Genomic DNA, 22,395 nt, shown 5'->3' with positions numbered 1-22,395 from the left:
CTGCTGGCTTAGCCAACCAGTCATCAGTATTTTTCTCTTACACCGAATCAGCACCAGTCACCAGCCAGTAATATTTTTCTCTCATAAAAAATTAGAACCAGTCACTAGCCACAACCAGCCGAACAGAGTGGCGCTGAGATGTCTAGTGTTTGACTATCTTTTTTTTAGTTCAATGTTTGACTATCCTTTTTTTTAAGCCAGTGTTTGACTATCCTGTGGAGGCGCGAACAGGCTCCCGAGTCCCGTGCTGCCGCCTGATCTCTTTCTGTCAGAGTATGTTTCTGCACCGCGGCTCCGATGTCGTCGGGACAGTTGCGGCTGTCCCAGTGCGGGCCGGACAGGCAAAGCAGCCACGCAGGGCAGCTCTCGCCGAGTCAAAATCAGGGTCCGACTGGCACGGACACGAGGGTCGTGCCCTGACCGGTGTCCTCACCTCAAGGGGCGACGCTGGTGGTGACGATGATGCCGGCCGGCCGCAGTCAATTTGCTGTTCCCTCCCGGCTCCTGGTCTGCGCATCGGTTCTTGCGTGGCGTACGCTGAAACCTCAAGCCTGAAAGCTCCGTGCCTTTTGGAGGGCATGTCATGTGCCGCGTACCGTTGACTACTTGACTTGACCTGGCGCCCCTCGGATTCGAGCTCCGCTGGCCGTGCCCGTGAGCGGTGTCGGAGCGTCGCGCCGGGACGGCGATGGATCATGGACGGGATCGCGACATCTCGCCGTAGCGAGGACGCGAGGTCGTTGACGTTTGGTGACCTTTGATCAGACCGACGTTTGGGCCGTGTTTTCCCCCCTTTGATCAGGATTTGCGCAATCCCATTCCATTAGCTTGGTGGGCAGTTTGAGTGCAAAAACAGATCGAATTTTCCACCAGATATTTTCGATGGGCCTTTAGCCGGGTTGGGCTTTGTGCGGTAGGTGGATGGCGATCTGGGCCAAATCAGGATGGCGCATCGTTGAAGGGCCACCACTACCACTACACACACTCGGTTAGCGCTGAACCTGACCGCCAGACGCCACAACAAGCTGACAAGCACATCAACGTCGCTCGCATCCACTCCTAAGCCAGAATCAATCTAACGACCGATCCCCCCCAATCCGCCGCGCCGGATCGCCCCGCGTCACGCGCGGCGCCCTCTTTTTTTTTTTCCTTCGCCGCGAAGGAGGCGTCGTCGCCTATAGTCAGGCGGGAACGAATCCGAGAGAGCATTTACAGCGACGTGACCGCTGGCCGGCAACGGGGGGACGAAGGGGGATCCGGATCTGCCGTGCCATGGGACTTTGGCTTTGTTTGGCTGTGCTAGAAAACTAGCACGTACGCATCCCGAAAAAAAAATATCACATACATGAAGTACTAAATGAAGTCTATTTGTAAAAACTTTTTAGGAATGAGTGTAACTTTTCGCGACGAATCTAATGACGGTAATTAATCGATGATTTGCTACAGTAATGATACAGTAACCCTCCTCTAATCGCGCGGTCAAAGGTCTCGTTAGATTCTTTATGGTCACTAGCGCAGGGGTTCTAAAGTTGGTTTTGTAAACTGATTTTGTTTGACACCATAATTAACGGTCAAAATTTTTACTATTCATAGCGTGCTAGAATTCTAGCACCAACCAAACAAGGCCTTTCTAGGAAACTGGGGTGACTCCTCCCATCTCTCCAGCTCTCTGCATGTGGCATGGGGTGGACTTTTACCGTGCCCATCCTTAGAAACTCCGCTTATTCGCGCAGTCGGCTCCATCAACGCATTCCGTGACCTTGGCATTGGCAGGCTCGCAGTCGCAGCCGTCCCCCCGATTCGGGCTAATCCCAGGGGGGGTTCGACCAAAGTGCCGGGGGGCGTTGCCAAGGAAAAAATTTCGGACGGTAAATCCGGTTTACCAGAAAATTTACCATTACCGGTTGTGTCCGAGAAACGAATTTCGGTGTAATTTCGCATTTACCGGTTTTAAATTTGAAAATTTCAAAAAAATGTATATAAAATAGGGTAAAAATCTGATAAAAAACTAGACATTTTATGAGCATTTTGGACTAATATTTTTTGAAATGTAACTATTCGAGACTTGTATTGTTTGAGACATGTTGGAAAACACCGAAATAAAAATTTTAGAGCATATTTTGTGTTAACTATTTGAGACTTGTATTATTTGAACCTATATTTTATTTGAACCTATAAATTGTGTTAACAAGTTGAACCTATATTTTATTGCATTTGGATTGTGGTTTGTATTGATATACATATGTTTTACGTCAATTCTATTAATATTTGCTTTGTAAGAAAATCATTATGCATATTGAACTATTATATATAAGAATTAGATATAATTCTCTGAAAATATTACACTTCTCTTAACACAATTTGTTATTTGCTACCGTGGTCAACATTTTTCGGTACTTACTCAGCGAATTCCACCGAAATTCCAACGAAAACCGGTCGAAAAATATGAAATTCGGTGGTTTCAAATTTGAATTGGTTTACTGACCGGTAAATCCGGTAAATTAGCGATTTTCGGTATTTTACCGTTACCGGTAACGTCCAGTAAATAGTAAATGGCTTACCGCCGGCGTTGCTGGCCCTGCTGCCCCCCGCGCTGCGCTGCGCTGCCCCGGTGCCCCCCACGCGCGCGGCCGGCAGGTGGCCGCGCGCGTGTCCGTTTCCGGTTTCCGGTGGACGACGGGGCCCCACCGCGGGAAAGGCACCGGCCGTTTTGCCTTGCCGGGCAAGAAAAAGAGGGGGTCTGCGCTGACTCTGGCCACCAGTCGCCAGGGTTTGTGGCCTTGTGGCTGTCAGCTTGTAGCGCCCAGCAGACCAATGGAGGAGGTCCAGAGAGCCAGCGACCCCAGAGAGCTGCGGGCTGGGATGGGACGTGCTCGTCGGACACTGGTTTCTTCTGCTCGTGCTCCTCGAAACCGGGCAGCGTAGTAGCACTGGCAACAAGCGTACCGGTGCGTACACGCAGGAACGGGCTTTTTCGTAAGCCCACACCGTCGAGTCAGCAGCGCCTGATCCAAAACCGGCCGGTCGCCTGCGTCGTCGCACCACCGGTCATCCCGTGACCGGCCAACTTCACCCGTACGTGTGCCCTTGTTGCACAGTTGCAGGCCGCATGCACCGTGTATGGGGTGCGTGCATGATGCGATCCCTTCCCTTTATGCGCGCTAGCAGGACCTTGATTCAAAAAATGGTTGCATTGAATGCTTTGTCGAGCTGTTGCAGACGTGCTGAGCTCTCCGAGTCAATCCAGTCAAGTCGTCATGCATGGTTCGCTTTTGAACGGTGGGACCTCCCAATCCCAGTCATGCGGCGGCGGACCAAGAGGCAGGCGGATGTGGATGTTACACGAGAATTTCAGTTCTCCACCGATATACTGCTGGTATCCTCATCGGCTCACGCATCGTCAGGTACGACGAAAGTTCCGTTTGACTGCTGGGCCCGTACTGATTTCTGACATAGGACCGGGCGTCGTTCACTCCTCTCTTCGGCTATATGTTTTTGTTTTTTAAATTATATGGAGTTTTGTTGATTTTTGCTACACAATTTATAAATTTGTGTGCTATACACTTTTGCATAGATTTGTGTCATATCCATTTGGTGTAAGTAAACTATTCATGCATATAGTTTTGGTGGACAGTTACCACCGGGTGACCGGGCGCTAGCAAATTAGCCGGGCCTTTTCCGTAATCCGTTTCTTCCTTTTTTTTGTATGCAATGCATTTCTTCCTATCTTGCTAGTCATCGAGCCAGACTGGAAAAGAATTTTACCACCGGGCGTTAGCAAATTAGCCGGGCCTTTTCCGTATCTGTTTCTTCCCTTTTTGTACACAATGCATTTCTTCCTATCTTGCGAGTCATCAAGCCAGACTGGACAAGAATTTACCACCGAGCACCCGCAAAATTAGCCGCGTCTTTTCCGTAATCCGTTTCTTCCTTTTTTTTGTATACAATGCATTTCTTCCTATCTTGCGAGTCATCGAGACAGACCGGAAAAGTATTTCACCATCGAGCACCCGCAAATTAGCCAGGCCTTTTCTATGATGCGTGCGTTTTCTTGTGTGTAATCTCATGAGTCATCAGAGGCGCACAAGGAATTTGGGCATCTTTGTCTTGCGGCGCAAGAAAAGACAGCGCGGGTATGTGCTGACTGGCTCACGTCGACCAGTCATGTCGCGGCACGCGGCACGCGCCCGGGGCTGTCACCGCGCGCCAGGCTAGAGAGGCAACGCAGCAACGGGGCATGCGGGTCCCACTCGAGCCTCACTGTGGGTCCCACATCCCGAGCCCCGCTCGGCTTCGCGGAATCCAATTTGGCACTCGCGCGGCTTCGCCCCAGCGCGCGCGGTGGAACCGACCATATGCTCCGCACCCGCCCGCCACGTTGGCCCTGGCGCCGTCCCCGCACGGAGCTGCGCCATTGCCAAACACGAGCGCCGTTGGACTCGCCTCGCTGCTCGCTCGCCCCCCTGAGCCCGTCGTCCCGAAAGAGAGAGTTTCTTTCAAAAAAAAAATACAGAGGAGATCCATTAAAAAAACAGTGGAGAGAGGAGGGGGGTTGCTTGTCACCGTAGCCAAGACGAGCCGCGCAGCGCGTCGCCTTTCGGGCGCGAGACAAGCGCGACTTCCTGGTCTTTACCCCCTGTCTCGCTAGGCTCTCTGCCCCTCCGCGCGTCGCCACTATAAAAGAAGCCCAGCACCCGGCACTTCCCCCCTCGCTCAGGACGCATCGCCACAAGTTCTCTCCCCCCCCCCATCGGATGCTCGCGCTCCTCGCGCAGGCGCAGCAGCAGCCGGCTCCCGCTCCCCGCCCCGCCGCCGCTCCCCGCCATGGAGAAGTAAGTCGCGCTTCTCCGGTGAATTTTAAGTTCTGTTTAATCTCCTATTACTACCATTTGGTCCCGTCTCTTGGTGCGGATGAGCAACGAGCATGTTTTCCCCCCACTTGCTCGGCCGCTCGGTACGCGGATTCGGGGTGTTGCGGCGGATTCGGAGGGGGGGCCGCTTGGTTCCTCGGGCCGATCGAGTCGACGAGGTGGCGATTTCGGCGCGGGGCGCGGTGGCGAGCGGCCCTGGTTTTGGATGGGACCGATCTGGTGCTCTTGAGCTTGCGTGCGGCGGGATGCTCTCCGACGGCGGAATGTGCGCGGGATCGCCCGGCGGCCGCTCCCCCGTGCGATTTCCCGGCGTTTGTCGCCGCGGGAAGGCGGGGTTTTGGCGGTCCGTCGAGGTGGAAGAGGAAGCTTCCGCTGGAAGGAAGCAGAGAGGGGGCTCCTTTGATGCTGGCTGGGGTACGGAGACTGATCCTGTGCATGCTGGTGGTCGATCGCGGCTGACCCCGATTGTTTTTGACACCGGCTGAGCCCCATTGATCTGTGACGGACTGATGGTTGCGAGCCGGAGAAGGGATCCGGCAGCTGTTTGTGCTAGTAGGAGGAATTCTGGAACTGCAGGGCGGAGTTCAGACTACCGAATCTTCACAAACTTCGTACACCCATCTCGAGTGCGGTGGTTTTGCAGTCTGTTGAGGTGCAAGTGGAAGCTTCCAGTGGAAGCAAGCCAAGGAGGGGTTTTGGAGAGCTTGTTGAGGTGCAAGAGGGCTGGAAGAAAAGCAGAGGAATGTTTCAGTTCGGTGGAGGCTGATCCATCCTTCGGTGTTGCCCGGCCGCAGTTGACCATACTGATCTGATACTGGCTTTCGTTGAATCCGATTTGGGTGCAAAGCAGGAAATTTGAGACCTATGCATGTGGATGGCCCATCGCTGCAGGTACTGGAATACTGGATGATGCGAAAATGACAGTCACTGGTGGCTGAACACAGAGTGCTAGTACTTCGTATATGCCATCGCAATGTGACCACGATTGCCAGTTTGTGACTGCTAGATGAGGACCGAGTAAGGTCAAGAGTTAAACTTTCTTAGTACTTTGAAATAAGAATGTATCTCCCAAACTCTAAAAGAGGAAGGTCAAGTGTCAGAGTGCTCTGTTTAGCCTCCTGGTGTTTGTGTTTTGCGGCAGAGAACACTTGATAACTTCAAGCAGTTCAGGTGGACGAATGTGCACTGTGCAGTGGTAGATGGCACGGTTTATTTCTCACTTTTTGATGGCCACTATCATTGACATTGGCCTTTGATCGCTTGATCAAAATGGGGAAGAATGTGGATTAGTAAGGTCAAGTGAGAAAGTGCTTTGTTTAGCCGCCTCCTTCCTGGTGTGTATGTGTGGCAGAGCACCCTTGACAAAGTTGCAGTTCAAGTTGAGGAATGAGCAGTGATAGATGGTGCAGTTTTTCTCTTCCTTTTTGCTATGCACTATAAGTAGTATTGGTCATTGCTAGTTTGATTATAATGGGACAGAATGTAGCGATGATTCGGGGAACTCAGCAGCTCCTAGATAGCATGCGACTGGGGTTGGTGGCCATGGGTGCCCCTTTGGCAAAATCAGATGTTGAGATCAGCAACCGTTATCAAAATAAGACAGCTGAAGATCTCATTCCTACCGTTTTTATTGGAGTAAAGTCCAAGGCAGTAAATTTTTCGAGGATGGTTAACTGTCGAATTAACAGCTTACTTGGCCTTATGATGTGGTGTAAAAATAGAGAAAGTCCTATAATTGAACTAGCAGTACACATTCATTTTTAAACTTCCAAAACTTCTTAATTTGCAGCTTAACCTAGTCTCTAAGCTACACTGTCTATTAAATTGTTAGGAATAGCTTGTCCTTCAGATCAATAGTATTTTCTATATATAAACAAGAATTGACAATAGTGATTTGCATTGTGCTAGAATGTGTTGACGTCTTAAACTGAGTTAATCTCCAATAATGTGGACTTCTTATTTATACCATTATGTTTTTTTGCGGGTTATTTATACCTTTATGTTGTGCTCTGTAAACCACATGTTTAGAGAGATGAGATCACCGCATCATATCCTTGTCTCCATTGCCTAAGTGTCCAATGTTCTTTTGATCATGTGTTTGCTACACATCATCACTTGTACTTTCCCTTTCTCTTTAAATAGTCCTTGCTTTAATTTATCATCTGTTAGATTCAAAAGATCCTTTCATAAATCCTAACATGATTGGATGTTCTACCTTTCTGCAGTTCGTGGATTATGACTGGGGTGGGACTCGTTAAAAGAATAAGAAACGCCAGTCACTTGATCCGTCTTCGACTTGGCGAATTAGTTGCGGAACCATACATCAAGTGCCCCAACTGTGAACGTGGCATTGACACTAGTAACGTAAGTTCAGTTAACTATTTTTAGTCATGAGTTGATGACTGCTATGTGTATTTTATTGCCCTGTTGTTTGATAGCCTCTCATTGAATTTCGAATATGTCCTTCCATGCAAGCACTCTGACCAGTCTTTGTTTTTCTTTGGAACCTCATATTGATTTTCAGGTTTCTTTAGTGTGGCCAGAACTTCCTGCTGGTGTCAAATTTGATCCGTCAGATTTAGAACTCCTTCAGCATTTACAAGGAAAATACAGCCTGCAGAATTCGAATTCCCCTGCACTTATTGATGAATTTATACCTACTATAGAAGAGATGGGGGGAATTTGCTATACACATCCCAAAAATCTCCCCGGTACTCATGTCTTGTACACATGATTATTATTTATTTACTTTTAAATTGATCAATGCTTTTTCGTACTAATAAATTATCTCATGTCTTGTTGTTATCTAAGTTGATTAACTCATGCATTTCTATTGTTCTGGTAGGTATAAAGATGGATGGTAGCAGCCTCCATTTCTTCCATAAAGTATCAAACGCATATGGCTGTGGTCATCGCAAGCGTCGCAAGATTAGTGGCAACGATGGCAGTGTTTGTGATGAGCACATGAGATGGCATAAGACTGGAGCATCCAAACCCATATATGACGAGAATGGTTTCAAGAAAGGCTGGAAGAAGATCTTAGTTCTTTATAAAGGTTCTAAGAGAGGTGGCAGCAAGATAGATAGAGACAATTGGGTGATGCATCAGTATCATCTTGGTGCAGATGAAGATGAAGCGGATGGTGAACTGGTCGTCTCCAAAGTATTCTACCAATTGCTATCAAAGAAAATTGACAAGTCTGAAATGGATGATGTTGAACAAGAATCTGAGCCATCTGCTGCAAAAATCGATCCTAGAACCCCAAATTCTGAGCCATCTGCTTCAAAAATCGATCCTAGAACGCCCAAAACCGATCCTCCCCAGCCCCATCTCCTGAGCAACAGCCCATGCGACACCGAGCAGTATACCCCCATTCAGGTGGATCAGGTAAATCCAATTGTTACATGTGACGATTTATCAACTTGCTGCTAGGTATAAAAATCTAAAAGCTGTCATCTGTTATCTTACTGTAGGTTATTATATTCAAACAGCTTCTTCATATTGTTTAATTATTAAAATAGCTCTACTCTATGCATATGTGTCATGTTTAGAACAGCTCTGTTCACTGTTTTCATGTTACTGTAATTTGTTTGGTTCGCTGGAGAATTTCACATTGCTTTCTGAATTCGTGACAGGAGGAAGAAGAATGTGGCACATCCGTTCGCCGGGTGAAGGTTGAAGCAGCCGAATGCTCTGCATGGTTTGCTGAATTACCACCAGCTGTTGTAGTTGCGGACCTTCCCGCCTCAGATAAACCGAGGCAGATCAGGGATGCCCCTCCTGTAGGCTCTGAACCTGAAGCAAGGATACCCGTCAATGGTTCTAACACGGACCTGTTTGATGGGTTGCCTGATCTGGATCCTACTTTTCCATGCCTTGTAACACCATCAGATAGTGTCAGTTTAGCTGTGAGTCTGTCTCATGCCTCTATATTGTTCGCTTGAAGCAGTAAAGTCGCATGGTCGCAATCTTATTCTCATGGTGAAAATGCTCATGAGTTTGTTTGTGATCTGTCAGGACATACAGTTCGGCTCACAGGATAGCTTCGGGGGCTGGCTGGATAGCTTCAAGTTCTACTGACGCCAAGGCTTGGAGCTAGAAGCAGAGGCACTGCTGGAAATAAAGTGCCAATTTTGTTTTATGACTTTGCTGTGTCTGATTCCTCAGCTCATGAGATGCTTCTTCGTTTCGTTGTGTAACTTTGCAGCGTGCAAGCCTGCAAATTCGGCATCTCGTGGGAAATTTTGTACAGTAGTAGTGGTAGAACCGAGAGAGGTTCCCAGACAAACATCCCGTCTAAGCAACTGTATGTCATAGCCATGTTGTTGTGTGATGCGTAGCACATCTTATAAGTGTAGTGTTGACGATGTTTAGTCCACCTCAAAAGATGAAAAAAAAATGTTGTGTAGTTAATTCGAGCTAGCGGAGCTCTGATGTTTGATTACATTGCTTTGCGAACTAGACCTTCCAAGGTTCTGGTGGGGTGTTGTATGTTGGGCTGGACCCCGAGGCGGCTCGGCTCTGCTCGGTTCGGCTTGTTAGATTAACGAGACCTCGGCTGAGCTCATTAACAAAATGAGCAAAATTGCTGGCTCGGCTCGGTTCGTTAATAGTTCGAGCAAGATGTAAATTTAGAAGCTAGCAGTATAGATTAAAGTTTTAGCTCGGCTATAAGTATTATAGTAGCAGCATGTTTATCTTCAAAAAAACTAAAGCCGCACTTTTGTCCCTTTTACCTCAGTTTCATTGCAACTTGCAGAATGAACTCCATGTCCATGTGCCGATCTCTCATCTAAAAAATACAGGTGCATGCTAAGTTTAGTCACAAAATATTAAATTAATTTTAAATATTGTAATAGTCTAACCCTTTTTTTTAGGGCATAGTCCAACCCTGTGTTAAGTTGTGCACCAAGCTCATCTCACGAGTAGCTTGAGCCAGCTTGTTAACGAAACGAGCAAAAACGGCTGTTTACACGGTGCGTAAATACTACTCGGTGAGTAGCCGTGTAGGCATAGCCATGTAAAGAAGTGCAAAACCATTTTCACTGTTTAAAACTGTTTAACATTTAGGTTAACATTAGTAAAAATAGCTACTTGGCTTTTCAAAACAATCCACTGGGATGAATCGAGTCGAGTCTGAGTTGTATATAAAAGATATCCAACCCTCTACATCAGCAGCCTAGTGACACAATCAAAGCCATCTATCTAGATCAGATGGCCACGATCGCGCCCATCCTGAACAAAACCTATCTGCAATGCCTCCCTCTACAAACCCTAATTTAATTTTTCTCCTTATTAGCTATGTCTCTCTTCTCTCTCATGGCATATGTGTCTCTTTGTCGGCACTACTTAGGCGGCAGAAACATTCAGACCTGAGGCATGATGAGGCCGGATCTGTGGACGAAATAAAGAGATCCATGATCTTTCCTAGAGAAAGACATCTGATTCAATGGAAGCCATGATGAAGGTGGCACTATATGAGGACTTCACTAGATCTTCATGCGATTGCATTTCCAAGAGCAGGTGATGTTCTTGTTGTGCCCCGAATTCCACGAGGAGGTGCTAATTTCATTTTTCTCCTTGTTCACTCTACCTCTCTCCCTCCTCTCCCTCTCATGGCATCTGTATCTCTCTCTTTGCCAGCACTACCAAGGTGGAGGCAACATTCAGAGCCAGGGCGTGATGGGGCCGGATTTGTGGTGGGGATAGAGAGATCCATGACCTTCGTAGAGAGGGACATTGGATCCAATGGGGCCCATGAGGAAATTGGCAGCACTATCTCGCTGCTGTTGCGTTAACAGGAGCTAGTGGTTTTATTGTTTTGTTTCAAATTCGATGAGGAGGTGGCAACATTCCTCGAAGCAAAGGTGAGATCTTCTGCTAGTGCTCCTCCCCAGCCTAGTCACCCGAATAATAGCTCATGTTTAACCAAGCAGTACACCCATGTTGTTAACTTGTTGTGCATTGCTGTTGATGTGTAGACTTATCATAAAAAGGAAGCAAACTCTGATGTGTGTGTAGTGCACTAGTGCTACTAAGGGCGCGTTTAGTTCCCAAAAATTTTCACCCAAAAATTTTCACCTCCCCTTTAAACACACGTATGAAGCACTAAATGTAATTGAATAACAAAACTAATTACACAGTTTGGATGTACACGTCGAGACGAATCTTTTGAGTCTAATTAGTGTATGATTAGCCATAAGTGCTACAGTAACCCACATGTGCTAATGATGCGGTCAAAGGCCTCAAAACATTCGTCTCGCGGTTTCCAAGTGAATTCTGAAATTAGTTTTTTAATTAGTGTCCGAAAAGTCCTCCTGACATCTGGTCAAAGAATCGATTTGACACCCAAATTTTTTTGCAAACGGAACTAAATGCGCCCTAACATTCGAGCCATGGGTGCTTGGAGCACTGCCGTTACATGTGTTGTGTGTCGGAGTGTGGGCTTCACTTGTCTTTGCCCAACATTATGTCGTTTCCATTCAGGGATGAGAGAAGCCGTGTGCGCGAACACTCAAAACAGACACACACGGGCCGTGGCTCCAGCTAGGAAGATGAACACCACCGCAAGAACGCGGCAAGCGTACGGAGCTGCGACCTCTCCCGTCGCCAGCTAGCACCCTCGAGCCACACTGCCACAGCCTGCCCGTAGGACAAGAGCTCTGTTTATTTTTCTCTCAAAAATGCAGGAGAGCTGCGCTTTTTTATATTAAGATAGAAGAAAATATTTTTAAGTTACACTTCGCGTCACGTCATACACTAGTCCACCTTTTATTAGATTATATAATAAAAGTCCGAGTCTAGGGACATAACACAAAAGTGACTACTCACTAACTAAACAACCTAACTTCATCACAGGACGATCAAGCTAGCAAGAACGGCATGCGCCTGCTTGACGTCGCCGCACCCGAGAACAACTCCTTCATGTCTCGTCGTCTCGAGATACTTGGGTTGGAGCCTAAATTCAAGTCTTCCTCGAAGTTCTTCTTAGACAAGATTGTCCTCTGCACGAGGAGGATAGGAGCCTCGCTCTGAATCTTGAGCTCTCAAGGCTCGCCCATGGAGCCCAGCGCGTGTGTGCAGTGCGCGCGCGCGGTTACACTATAAATATTGTTTTAGAAAACTAAAAAAATAAGTAAAAATAAGTACTCCCTCCGTTTCAAATTATAAGTCATTTTAAAAATTTTGGAGAGTCAAACCATCTTAAAATTTGACCAAAATTATAGAAAAAAGTATAAAGATTTATGACATCAAATATGTGCACTATGAAAATATAGCTAACAAAAAATCTAATGATACCTAATTGGTATCATAAATGTTATTATCTTGTCATATAAAATTTGATCAAACTTAAAAATACTTTGACTCTTTAAAATTTTTGGAATGACTTATAATTTGGAATGGAGGGAGTAAATAAAACTAAGGAACCTACAGCACTAGCCCAGCCCAGCCCGGCCCGGCCCATGAACACGCACCCAGTCACCGTCGCGGTAACGAGCGCGCTGCTTTGCAAAGCGGTCGAACTCGAAGAGTCCGGCGGCGTGCGCGGCGTACAACCCGGCTGGAGGCTGCCTTGACTTCACACGGCGGGCGCGCCGAAGAAACCCGCGACTGGCCTCCCAGTCCTACCTCCATGGCGCCGCCCACCTCCCCCGCCGCCGTGGCGGCGGCCGCCCGCGCGGCGCCGACGCCGGCCGCAGCGCTTGCGCTCTTCAAGTCCGCGCTGTCCGCGGACCAGGCCCTCTGCCCGCTCGCCGTGCTCCCGCACCTCGCGGCGTCCCCGTCGCTGCCGCACCTCCTCCTCACCGCCTCCGCCGCCGCTCGCCCCCACGCCACCTCCCTCCGCCTCTACGGGCGGCTCAAGTCGCTCTCCGTCCCCATCCCCGTCGCTTCCCTGCACCCGCTGCTGTCCTCCCTCCCCTCCGCCCCGGCCTTCGCGCTCTTCGCCGACATCTACCGACTCCGCCTCCCGCTCTGCACCACCACCTTCAACATCATGCTCCGCCACCTCTGCGCCACGGGGAAGCCCGTCCGCGCGCTCGAACTGCTGCGCCAGATGTCGCGCCCCAACGCCGTCACCTACAACACGGTCATCGCGGGGTTCTGCGCGCGCAGCCGCGTCCAGGCGGCGCTGGACGTCATGCGCGAGATGCGGGAACGCGGTGGCATCGCCCCCGACAAGTACACCTACGCCACGGTGATCTCTGGGTGGCGCAAGATTGGCCATACTGAGGACGCAGCTAAGGTGTTCGACGAAATGCTGGCTGCGGGAGAAGTGAAGCCAACCGCGGTGATGTACAACGCATTGATCGGAGGCTACTGTGACCAGGGCAAACTGGATGTTGGGCTGCAATACCGGGATGATATGGTAGAGAGGGGGGTTGACATGACGGTTGCAACCTACAATTTACTTGTGCATGCGTTGTTCATGGTTGGACGTGCATCAGATGCTTATGCGGTGCTCGAGGAGATGGAGAGGAATGGTCATTTCCCAGATGTTTTCACTTATAATATATTAATCAATGGTTATTGCAAAGAGGGGAATGACAAGAAAGCACTGGAGGTGTTTGAAGGGATGTCTCGGAAAGGGGTGCGTGCGACCGCGGTGACTTACACGTCATTGATATATGCATTGTCCAGGAAAGGGCAAGTTCAGGAGACCGATAGGTTATTTAGCGAGGCTGTGAGGAAGGGCATCAGGCCTGATGTTGTTATGTATAATGCTCTGATCAATAGCCACTGTACTGGAGGAGATATGGATAGGGCATTTGAGATCATGGCAGAGATGGAGAAGAAGAGGATCGCCCCAGATGACGTGACATACAACACGCTGATGAGAGGGTTGTGCTTGCTGGGCCGTCTTGATGAAGCGCGCGGACTCATTGATAAGATGACAAAGAAGGGTATCCAGCCAGACCTTGTCACCTACAATACACTGATCAGCGGCTACAGCATGAAGGGTGACGTTAAGGATGCTTTGAGGATCTGGGATGAGATGATGAACAAGGGATTCAACCCAACACTTATGACATACAATGCGCTGATACAGGGGCTGTGCAAGAATGGCCAGGGAGATGACGCCGACAACCTGATGAAAGAGATGGTCGAGAAGGGCATCGCCCCTGATGACAGCACGTACATCTCGCTGATTGAGGGACTTACCACTGAAGATGAGCGAACAGCCGCGGCAGATGATGCAGAAGCTTGAGCTTGCTTGGAAGGCATAGGCTTATCTATTCGAAGTGCACCAAAGGCTTGCTTGTGCTAACATGCGCTTTTGTGCAATAGCATTTCTTGGCAGAAGCACAAATTGTCCATTTCAAGATTACCAGCATTGGTAATAAGGGTTAGGTGACAGTGGCATTTCGTGCCAACAGTGGCCCTTAGCAGAGTTGTAGCCTTAGGCCTATCGTTTGATCTGTGAAGAATGTAGCATTTGAGAATGAAAGGGGAGAAAGCACCCTTGATAAAATTGGAGCTTTCTGTCTGGTTATATTATAACTGAGCTTATTTTTAAGTTATCTCATTGTCACATCCTTTGTTCATATTTCCTATCAATCTGATAGAATAAACTCGACTGTGGCTTGCCACTGATCACTTGTGCAAAGTTCATCTTAATGACCTGTCCTGTCCAAAAAAGTTGTGGCCGGAGTAATTGTAATCACCCCCTCCATTTTACAGTCATTGACATCATCACATTGTCTGCAATTTGTGTGGTCCTAACCCTTATTACTGTTTTTAAGTATAAACTGAAGAACAGAATAAAGGGTGTCTAGTGTCTACATAGAATTCTGATACTTTTGGTTTCTGTCGGGCTTGCTGGTGTCTAGTTGGCTGCGGCCTTGGGGTGCATCTGCATTCTTGCTGATCTGGACATTTCATTGTGATTGCTTATGTCCATAATCAATCTGCCCCCTCTGAAGCACAAAGCTACAGACTGAATCCTTAGTTTTAGGTCATGTTTTCTTTATAGAACTGCGAAGCTGAGGTGCTTCTATGCCTGTATGTTCTAAAACGATAACTGAACGACTAACTGCACATGAACGAAGATAATTTTGCGCCTCTACTGAACCATGTACTACGCACAAATTGACAACACGCCTTCTTTTGTTCCCCTGTTTTCTGAGAATCAACTACATTAATGGAAATCTAGGCAGCTAAAAAAAGATGCTGGAATGATCCCCGAAAACACCTGGTCGCGTCGTAGTCTAAGTCTAGTCTAGCACTAACTGGAAATCATAGCGAGATTTTTCAAAAGGGTGCCTATACTATACAGATGAGCATCGGTCATCATGTGATGGTGCGCCGTGTGCCTAGACATGACCTATCCTTGGAGAGAAATGGGGGGAGGCTTGGTGGCCAGAAAGGTGACCTAGGAGTCCACATCAACCACTGTTTGCTGGTCAAAAAATTAGGCTGGGATCACATCATCCTGACGCATTTACCAATCTTAATGCCATTGCCTCTTTAATTAACCTCCAGTCGCCACCTAAGATACTCAGGTGTATGCTCGTTCCTGGCCTTGTAAAAATCGCTCACTTATGGAGCGTCGTCTCATCGTGACGTGTCTTTCTTGTTTCTGCCGCGGTGGGGCTTTATCTGCTTATGCATTTGTTGCCTTACGCATTATATATCGTGTCTCTTGCTACTCCACGGATTTGTCAGTGCAGCTCCAAGCACAGCCGTGCGCGATGGAAGCGGAATCAAAGACGGGGGCGCCGGTCACCGACGTGGAGAAGCAGGAGCCATTGCTGCTGCTGGCGGCGGCGGCGGCGGCAGGCGAGAAGGAGCCGTCGTCCGGCGGCGCCTGCGGCTGCGGGGCGCTCCCCCGCGGCTCGCCCACGGCGACGCGGACGCTGGCGCTGGTGGTCCTGGTGGCCGGCGCCGCCTTCGCCGCGCAGCTGGCGGCGCGCGAGGAGTACGTGCTCCTGGCCGTCTTCGCGTCGCAGCTCGCCAGCTTCTGCGTGTTCACGTCGCTGCTGGCGCTGTGCGCGCTCCCGGAGGGCGGCGGCGGCGCCCGCGGGCGGCGCGCGAGGTGGGCGGCGAGGGCGGGCGCGCAGGTGCTGCAGTGGTCGGTCGCCATGGCGGTGCCCACGAGCATGGCGTTCTGGGTGGTCCAGAGCGCGCCGGCCCTCGTCGGGGCCGCGCTGGTGGGGCTCGCCCTGGCCGCCGTCCTCGCCTGCTCCGCCGAGCTCGTGCGCGCCCTGTGGCCGCCTGTGCTGCAGGGACCTCGCTGACACCGAAGGGCCTCTTCAGAATTTTGGCACATAGCATGTCCAGACTTCGATTGGCCGATAGAGCCTGTCTCAGTCGAGAAAGGATTAAGATAGCACATAAAAATTCCCTTACGCAAAACACAAAATCGCTCAAGAGATTAAGGATCAAACGGCACATGTACGCATTTCTGGGGCGCGTTTGTCATGTTGTGGGCATTGTTCAGGCAACGAGACAGTGATGGCCACCAGCCAAGCTGAAACGGTGTCTCTGGTTTGTACCAGTGGAAGTTCATTCGATGTAATCTCTTCAGTGGACGCCTGAAACCACCATGGTGCGACGGCCATCAGCAGGGTCTCCTCGTAGCCTCTCCCAAAGCCTCTAACGCTTTGGGCTTTGGCACGATATCACCTGGCCGAAAGAGAAGAGTGTCTGTCCAGATCACTCCCATCCGGTGACAGTCCGTCCACTAACGCCCTATGCCAAGACATGACCAATCCTTGGGAGGAAACATGATTTGCAGAATCGAAGGCTTGATTGATGCTATGCTGCTAGATGCTATGATAGCCAAGAGACGAGCAACAGGGCAAAGAGCCAAACGTGTAGGCGACCCTGAGAAAGTTGGCTCCATGCTGATCAGCTCTTCCTCCTCCTTTTCCCCGTCAGAGATCGTGCCACGCATGACCCACGCATGTATCATGTCCCCCTGCGCGTATCTACTTGCAACAACTTGCAGCGAAGCTGTTGGTGTACAGCACTCGATTTCCCCATCAAGCCATGATTCCGCGCGTTTGTGTGCGTCTGCGTTCGTCCGATACACACGTACATACTTCATCTTTTATTTTCCCCTTGTGCTGCTCCGTTCTCTCCCTTTCTGTAAAGTTGGCACTTGCAATCATATGCCGGCATGTAGTGGGATTAGAGCTCATGAACAATGATGCCGGCGCCTCCAGGAGGGGGATTAAGGTAGGTGCAGGTGCCGCTGCAAAAAGCGAAAGAATCATTTGATGTGTTCGCCAAAGAAACGAGGCATCATTTGCCAATGGTTGGCCCCTCGCTGACTGGCACTGCAAAGCCCTTCTTCCGGCTCTCATTATCCATGGGTGGGGAACCAGGAAAAGTGATAGCGTTGGTCTTGATCTACCCCCGCCATTCTGCCCCCACGCCGCCGGCGCCACCCTTCTTCTCGGCTGCCTCTAGTGGCACGCACCACCGCTACCGTTCCGCCGTTTGCATACCTGAATTCTAAAGATGACGGGAGCTTACCGATGCCTAGCACGAACGTTCAATTTCTTTTTTTTTCATTTTACTATTCTATATTCAAATTCATTTGGTGTATTTTGGAATCAAACTTAAACATAGCAAATGCGCATCGGTTGTGCAGATGCACCGCTGCCAATGATCGGACTCAAGTTTGGCGCCACGCCGTGTTGATCTTGCGCAGGTCTCTCAACGCCTCTTACTCACTCCCTCCCAGTGATGGATCTGCTCGACGGCCACAGCCTGCTCAGCATCCGCTTGGGCTTCCCGGCGGGGATCGCGCAGAGCGCCCTGACGCGCGACGACGCGCTCCGGACCAGCCCCGGGCGAGCCCTGTGCACGAACGCCCCGTCGTCGGCGTCGTCGCCCTCCTCCTCCTCCTCCAGCTTCATCCGCAGCGTCGAGATCCTCGACGCCGCGCGCTTCAGACCCTCCACGCTCCAGTCGTCGTCGCCGGCGAGGCCCCGGAGCCTCTGCTCGTCCTTGGTGGCCTCCTCGCCGCCCGCCTCCCTCCTCGTCTTGGCGAGCAGCCCCTTGACGCCACCCGCCACGCCGGCGACGCGGCTGGCCCCGTGGCCGGAGCCGGACAGCGCCGCCGCGCGCGCGTTCTCGAAGAAGAGCACCTGCACGACGACCCGGAGCGGCAGCAGCTCGTTCTGGGCCGCGTGCATGGACGCCGTCTCGGAGAGCTTCCTGCAGTTGAGCACCCTGCACAGCTTCTTCCTCGAACTCTTGTCCATCTCTGGATGCACCTGTCACAAACCGAACCAAGAACAGTAAGACATCAAAATCAATCGGGGCAGCGTGACCTGAAATGATCCTCTTTGTGTTCCACGTACTCTGAGGTAAGTGTCGACGGCTCGGTAAAGATCGTCGTGCTCCGGACGGGCGCAATCCGGCACGGCCTCGGCAATGGCGATAATCTTGTCCAGCGGCAGGTTAGGATCCTTGGCGACCTCCATCAAGAACCCATCCACCAGCCTCCCGATCCGGACCATCGCGCCGTGCGACGCAGCGGCGGACGTAGACCGGCGCGCTCCCTCGAACTCCGAGCTCTCGGCGGACCGTGACCTTCTGTGTCCGCGCGCGTGCGGCGGCGGGCTTGCCTCCGGGATCCCCGCCGCCGCCTGCCGCAGCGCCAGCTCTTCAAGGATGGCCATCACCGCGTCCACGTCGTACAGCGTCTCGCTTGCGCACGACGGTATCAGGAGGTCGCTCACGCTGGCGTCTTCCAGCTGCAGCGCCGCCCTCCTAGTCAGCTCCGCCTTTGTCGCCGGCGAAGCACACAGGGCGTTCGCCGCTTTGAGAAGTTTTAGCAAGAAGCTGCAGGAGACGGCGTCCCTCTCGGCCGGAAGCAAGCTTGCAATTGTTTCGACAAGAAACCGGTGGTCCGTGGCCGCCACGTCTGCACTGCCGTCGGTTTGCTCCACCAGGTAGCCGCTCCTGGCGACGTTCGGCAGCCACCGGCGCGCGTAGACCTTGAGCGCGTCGCCGACGGCTCTCCCCTTGACGGTGCCCGCCGCCCTGACGGCCACCATGACGCGCCAGAAGAGGTCGACGCCGAGCTCGGAGACGTCGCGCGCCCACCACGGCGACGAGGAGCAGCCGGCGGCCTCGGAGGCGCCGCTGCCTGGGTCGGTGATGAGGATCGCGACGGCCTCGACGCAGCGGGACGTGACGCCGAGCTCCTCGCAGGCCGCGGCGTGGCGGGCGGTGGCGCTGAGCACGGCGAGCGCGTCCCGCCAGCGGCGGAGGAGGCAGGAGGCGAGGAACGCGTCGAGCTTGGCGCCGAGGTTGCCGCGGTCGGCGGCCTCCGTCATGCCGAGGCGCGCCGCAGCGCAGCGGAGCGGCACGGCGTTGTGCGCGCCGACCGTGACGGCGATGCCGTAGCAGAACTTGGCGCAGGCCTCGAACGCCTCCGCGCCGCCCGGGAAGCCCGGGAGCTCGATGGCGTCGGACTCCGCGCAGAGAGCCTGCAGCAGCAGGCACTTGGAGAGCAGAGGGAACTGCCGAGTTCGAGAACGCGCACGGCGAAACGGAGAAGGGAACAAACTTGGTCAGAACAGAACATCACAAGAACCCTAGATAAATCATCAATCGGATGTGCTTTCAAAATCCATGATGCCAATTGCCAAATCAACAATCGAAGACCATCAAAAAAAAAATCAACAATCGAACTCGTGCAGTGGAGGGGACAAGATAGCTAGAAAGAACAGAATCTGCGTCTACCTTGTGGAGACGAAACAGGAAATGATCCACCAGGATTTCCAGGTCAGTGGCCACCTCCGTGTAGACAGACCTGGAACCGACGACGAGCCACACCAATCAGATAACACAAGCACGCACCCGTAGACGACGGAACGAACTGGCAGGCTGGCAGCCACTACCTGACAGGCCCGGAGGTGAAGAAGGTGTCCGGCCGCGCGCCGAGCTTCATGAGCTTCATGGCGGAGAGGGGTCGCCAGACGAGACCGGTGGGAGCTGCCACAAGTCCACCGCGAGTCCACTGCGTGGGAGCCGGACGTGATCGCTGGCGGCTGGGCTATATCATGTCATTGCGGCTGCGGTTGGGGAGGGACGGGACAGGATCCAAACGCGCGGATGGGACTGCTGGGAACCGCAAGGAAGGGTCCAAGATCACAGCTCGAGGTGACACCAGTTCGGCGGCACGGCCAGCCCAGGGAACAGTGCTCGCCTGCCTGCCACGGCCAGGAATCCTGATCGGAGATTCGGAGAGGCACGTCGCCGGCCGGGGACCAGCACGGGCTCAGGAAAGATGACAGGGTAAAAGAAGGGCTTTTCCGGCCGTTAATTGTTTCAGGCGAACGGTGGCCGGCCGGCTCCGGCGGTTTGGTGGCTTCCTCCCTCGCGCTCCTCCCTCCCGGCTCCCGTCACAAGTTCAGTGAGCCTCGAATCAGTTTCACTCTCACCCAACTGAATCTGAACGTAATGTAAAGGGGTACTGTGCAATGAGCTAGCTGCGTTCTCATTTTTTGGACAGGTGTTCGGGCTTTTGCTTCGCTGATTTGTTTGTGCTAGTAGTTGATTGTGGGCACAATAAGGAAATCAACTGTGGTCCAGGAGGGAGGGGAAAGGTGAGACCTTCCTTCAGTTGAGGTACATGCATCATTAGCATCAAAAAGTTGTCTGTCACTTGATGAGTTCCAGGGCTTCCAATCTCTCCCATTCTTGGAAGTTTAACAACGATCAGATTTTTTAATAACTGGACCACATAAATAGTTGTCATCCAAAGCAGCTCATTGTCCTCCATCAACGAATCCAACAATTTGGATATCTGGAATTAAGACTTTTCTTCATTAAATAGAAGCTCTGTATTATCTCTTTCTTTTTTAGAAAAAGTAAATATATCTTCCCTATATATCTTCTTTTCCCCTTTCTTTCTCTTATTAACGGGTGCCGCAAATTTTCCCAACCTCATGTATCGGATCAAGCGTTCTCGCTGCCATTCTACTTCTGGAAACTTTTAAGCTCACATCCCCGTGACAAAAAGAAACGCTGATGTCCCATTACAGGTGGTAACTTCAGCCGCACTACATTGGCAGCGAACTGTTGAACACTTAGTAATTGCAACACTATTTTTTTGAATATATATATATATATATATATATATATATATATTGTCTATTCTACACACAGTATGTTGAATAGTATTCAACACCCAGCAATACTACATAATTATTATCCCCACCCAACAAAGTAAAGGCAGACAAAATTGAAGTAAAATATACATGGCTTTTACTGTTCATTTTGAATAGAATAGGGAACTATTCCAAACTCTCGTGAATCACGCAATTAATAGCTATCATTGTTATGGCAAGCACGGATTTTCCTCGGTTAATTCCATCCCATTAATTGCCAGCCTCTCCCTCACTCATCAATGCTACGACTGTATAATTTTCAAAACAAACCGTAAAATGATTTACCAATTTACTCCTAGCTATCCAATTGAACTGAAGCATGATTGGACATGCTATATATATATATATATATATATATATATATATATATATATATATATATATATATATATATATATATATATATAACTCCCAGCCCTTAGTTCGCTCTCTCTTCTCTCTCTTCTGACACAGAAACTTAGATGGCAGCAGCCGCATCCCCTCACCGGCGTTGTTGTCCCCCAAGTGGCTGGGAGACCAAATTCTGGTGCATCTCGGCATGCACACGGCTGCTGAGCTACGATGCGCCAACGACCTTGCTTGCATAGACCTTGCCGTCATTCTCAAGCCAAGGTAGTCAACAGATTCAACAGCAGCGGCGCTCTACGCCACGTCATTCTCAAATATGAGTAATTGTTTCATATCCTTCAAAGTTACTCTATGAAAATCAGTTAGCTTGAAATTACTCGTAAATAAAATAGGTAGTAATTGTCTTTATAGAGATGAAGTAATCGAATACATACACAAGTAATAATATTTAGAGACCAGTAGGAGTAATGACGTGGAATAAGGAATAATAATATTTCAAAATCATGTTTATATCAACGTACGGATTAATTGGTTGTCTATAAAAGAGATAATCTTTAGAGACCAAAGAATTTGGAATAATTTTCAAAATTACGAATGGTGTAATTGAACTTCGAACATACACACGGGGTACAATCCTTTAGCGATGAAAGGAAAAAAAAATTAATAGTTTCAATTGCATAGACAAGGAGTAATAGTTGGACACATAAACAAGGAATAATCTTTCGAGGCAAATGGAGTAATTTTCTAGAACTCAACATTATTAAACTAAATGTAGCACTGCACGGATATCCAATCATGAACAAAATGAAGAGGCTCGGTCATCCAGCGAGCCGAGCCTGGCTCGGCTCGGTAATTTCACGAGCCATTGAAAGAGGCTCGGCTCGGCTCGTTATCGGCTCGCGAGCCGGCTCGAGCCGGCTCGCGAGCCACAGCTAGTTATTGCATATTTTCATCAAAGTTCACAGATTCAAAGATCACATACAAGAGTGTAACCACATCAAGATTTTAATAGTACCACATAAAGATTTTAACATACCATATCA

General features: G+C 50.2%; 3 protein-coding genes across 4 annotated transcripts; 2 read left to right on the top strand and 1 right to left on the bottom strand.

Moving 5' to 3' along the window:
- The first annotated feature begins 7,077 nt into the window (after positions 1-7,077).
- Positions 7,078-9,289, top strand: LOC120641252 (SUPPRESSOR OF GAMMA RESPONSE 1-like). Of its 2 annotated transcripts, none has more exons than XM_039917296.1 (5): positions 7,078-7,235; positions 7,396-7,582; positions 7,717-8,258; positions 8,510-8,779; positions 8,889-9,289. In XM_039917296.1, the coding sequence occupies exons 1-5, from the start codon at positions 7,107-7,109 to the stop codon at positions 8,949-8,951; spliced, it is 1,191 nt and encodes a 396-aa protein (XP_039773230.1). In that variant the 5' UTR covers positions 7,078-7,106; the 3' UTR covers positions 8,952-9,289. The 2 variants fall into 2 exon arrangements, with proteins under 2 accessions (XP_039773230.1, XP_039773229.1); XM_039917295.1 differs by having other exon boundaries at positions 8,507-8,779.
- Positions 9,290-12,434: 3,145 nt separating this feature from the next.
- On the top strand, positions 12,435-14,478 carry LOC120641251 (pentatricopeptide repeat-containing protein At2g15630, mitochondrial-like). Its single transcript, XM_039917294.1, has one exon. The coding sequence runs from the start codon at positions 12,505-12,507 to the stop codon at positions 14,077-14,079; it is 1,575 nt and encodes a 524-aa protein (XP_039773228.1). The 5' UTR covers positions 12,435-12,504; the 3' UTR covers positions 14,080-14,478.
- Positions 14,479-17,402: 2,924 nt separating this feature from the next.
- Positions 17,403-20,096, bottom strand: LOC120641250 (BTB/POZ domain-containing protein At1g67900-like). The gene is made up of 4 exons (XM_039917293.1): positions 19,733-20,096; positions 19,575-19,644; positions 18,185-19,351; positions 17,403-18,097 (listed from the first exon to the last, which is right to left on the bottom strand). Exons 1-4 carry the CDS (start codon positions 19,789-19,791, stop codon positions 17,549-17,551), a joined length of 1,845 nt encoding a protein of 614 aa, XP_039773227.1. The 5' UTR covers positions 19,792-20,096; the 3' UTR covers positions 17,403-17,548.
- Positions 20,097-22,395: the final 2,299 nt, after the last annotated feature.

The sequence above is a fragment of the Panicum virgatum genome, chromosome 7K (assembly GCF_016808335.1).
Source record: "Panicum virgatum strain AP13 chromosome 7K, P.virgatum_v5, whole genome shotgun sequence".
NCBI classification, from domain to species: Eukaryota; Viridiplantae; Streptophyta; class Magnoliopsida; order Poales; family Poaceae; genus Panicum; species Panicum virgatum.
Note: the sequence above shows the minus strand (reverse complement) of the source record. Positions and strands in the feature narration are given on the sequence as shown.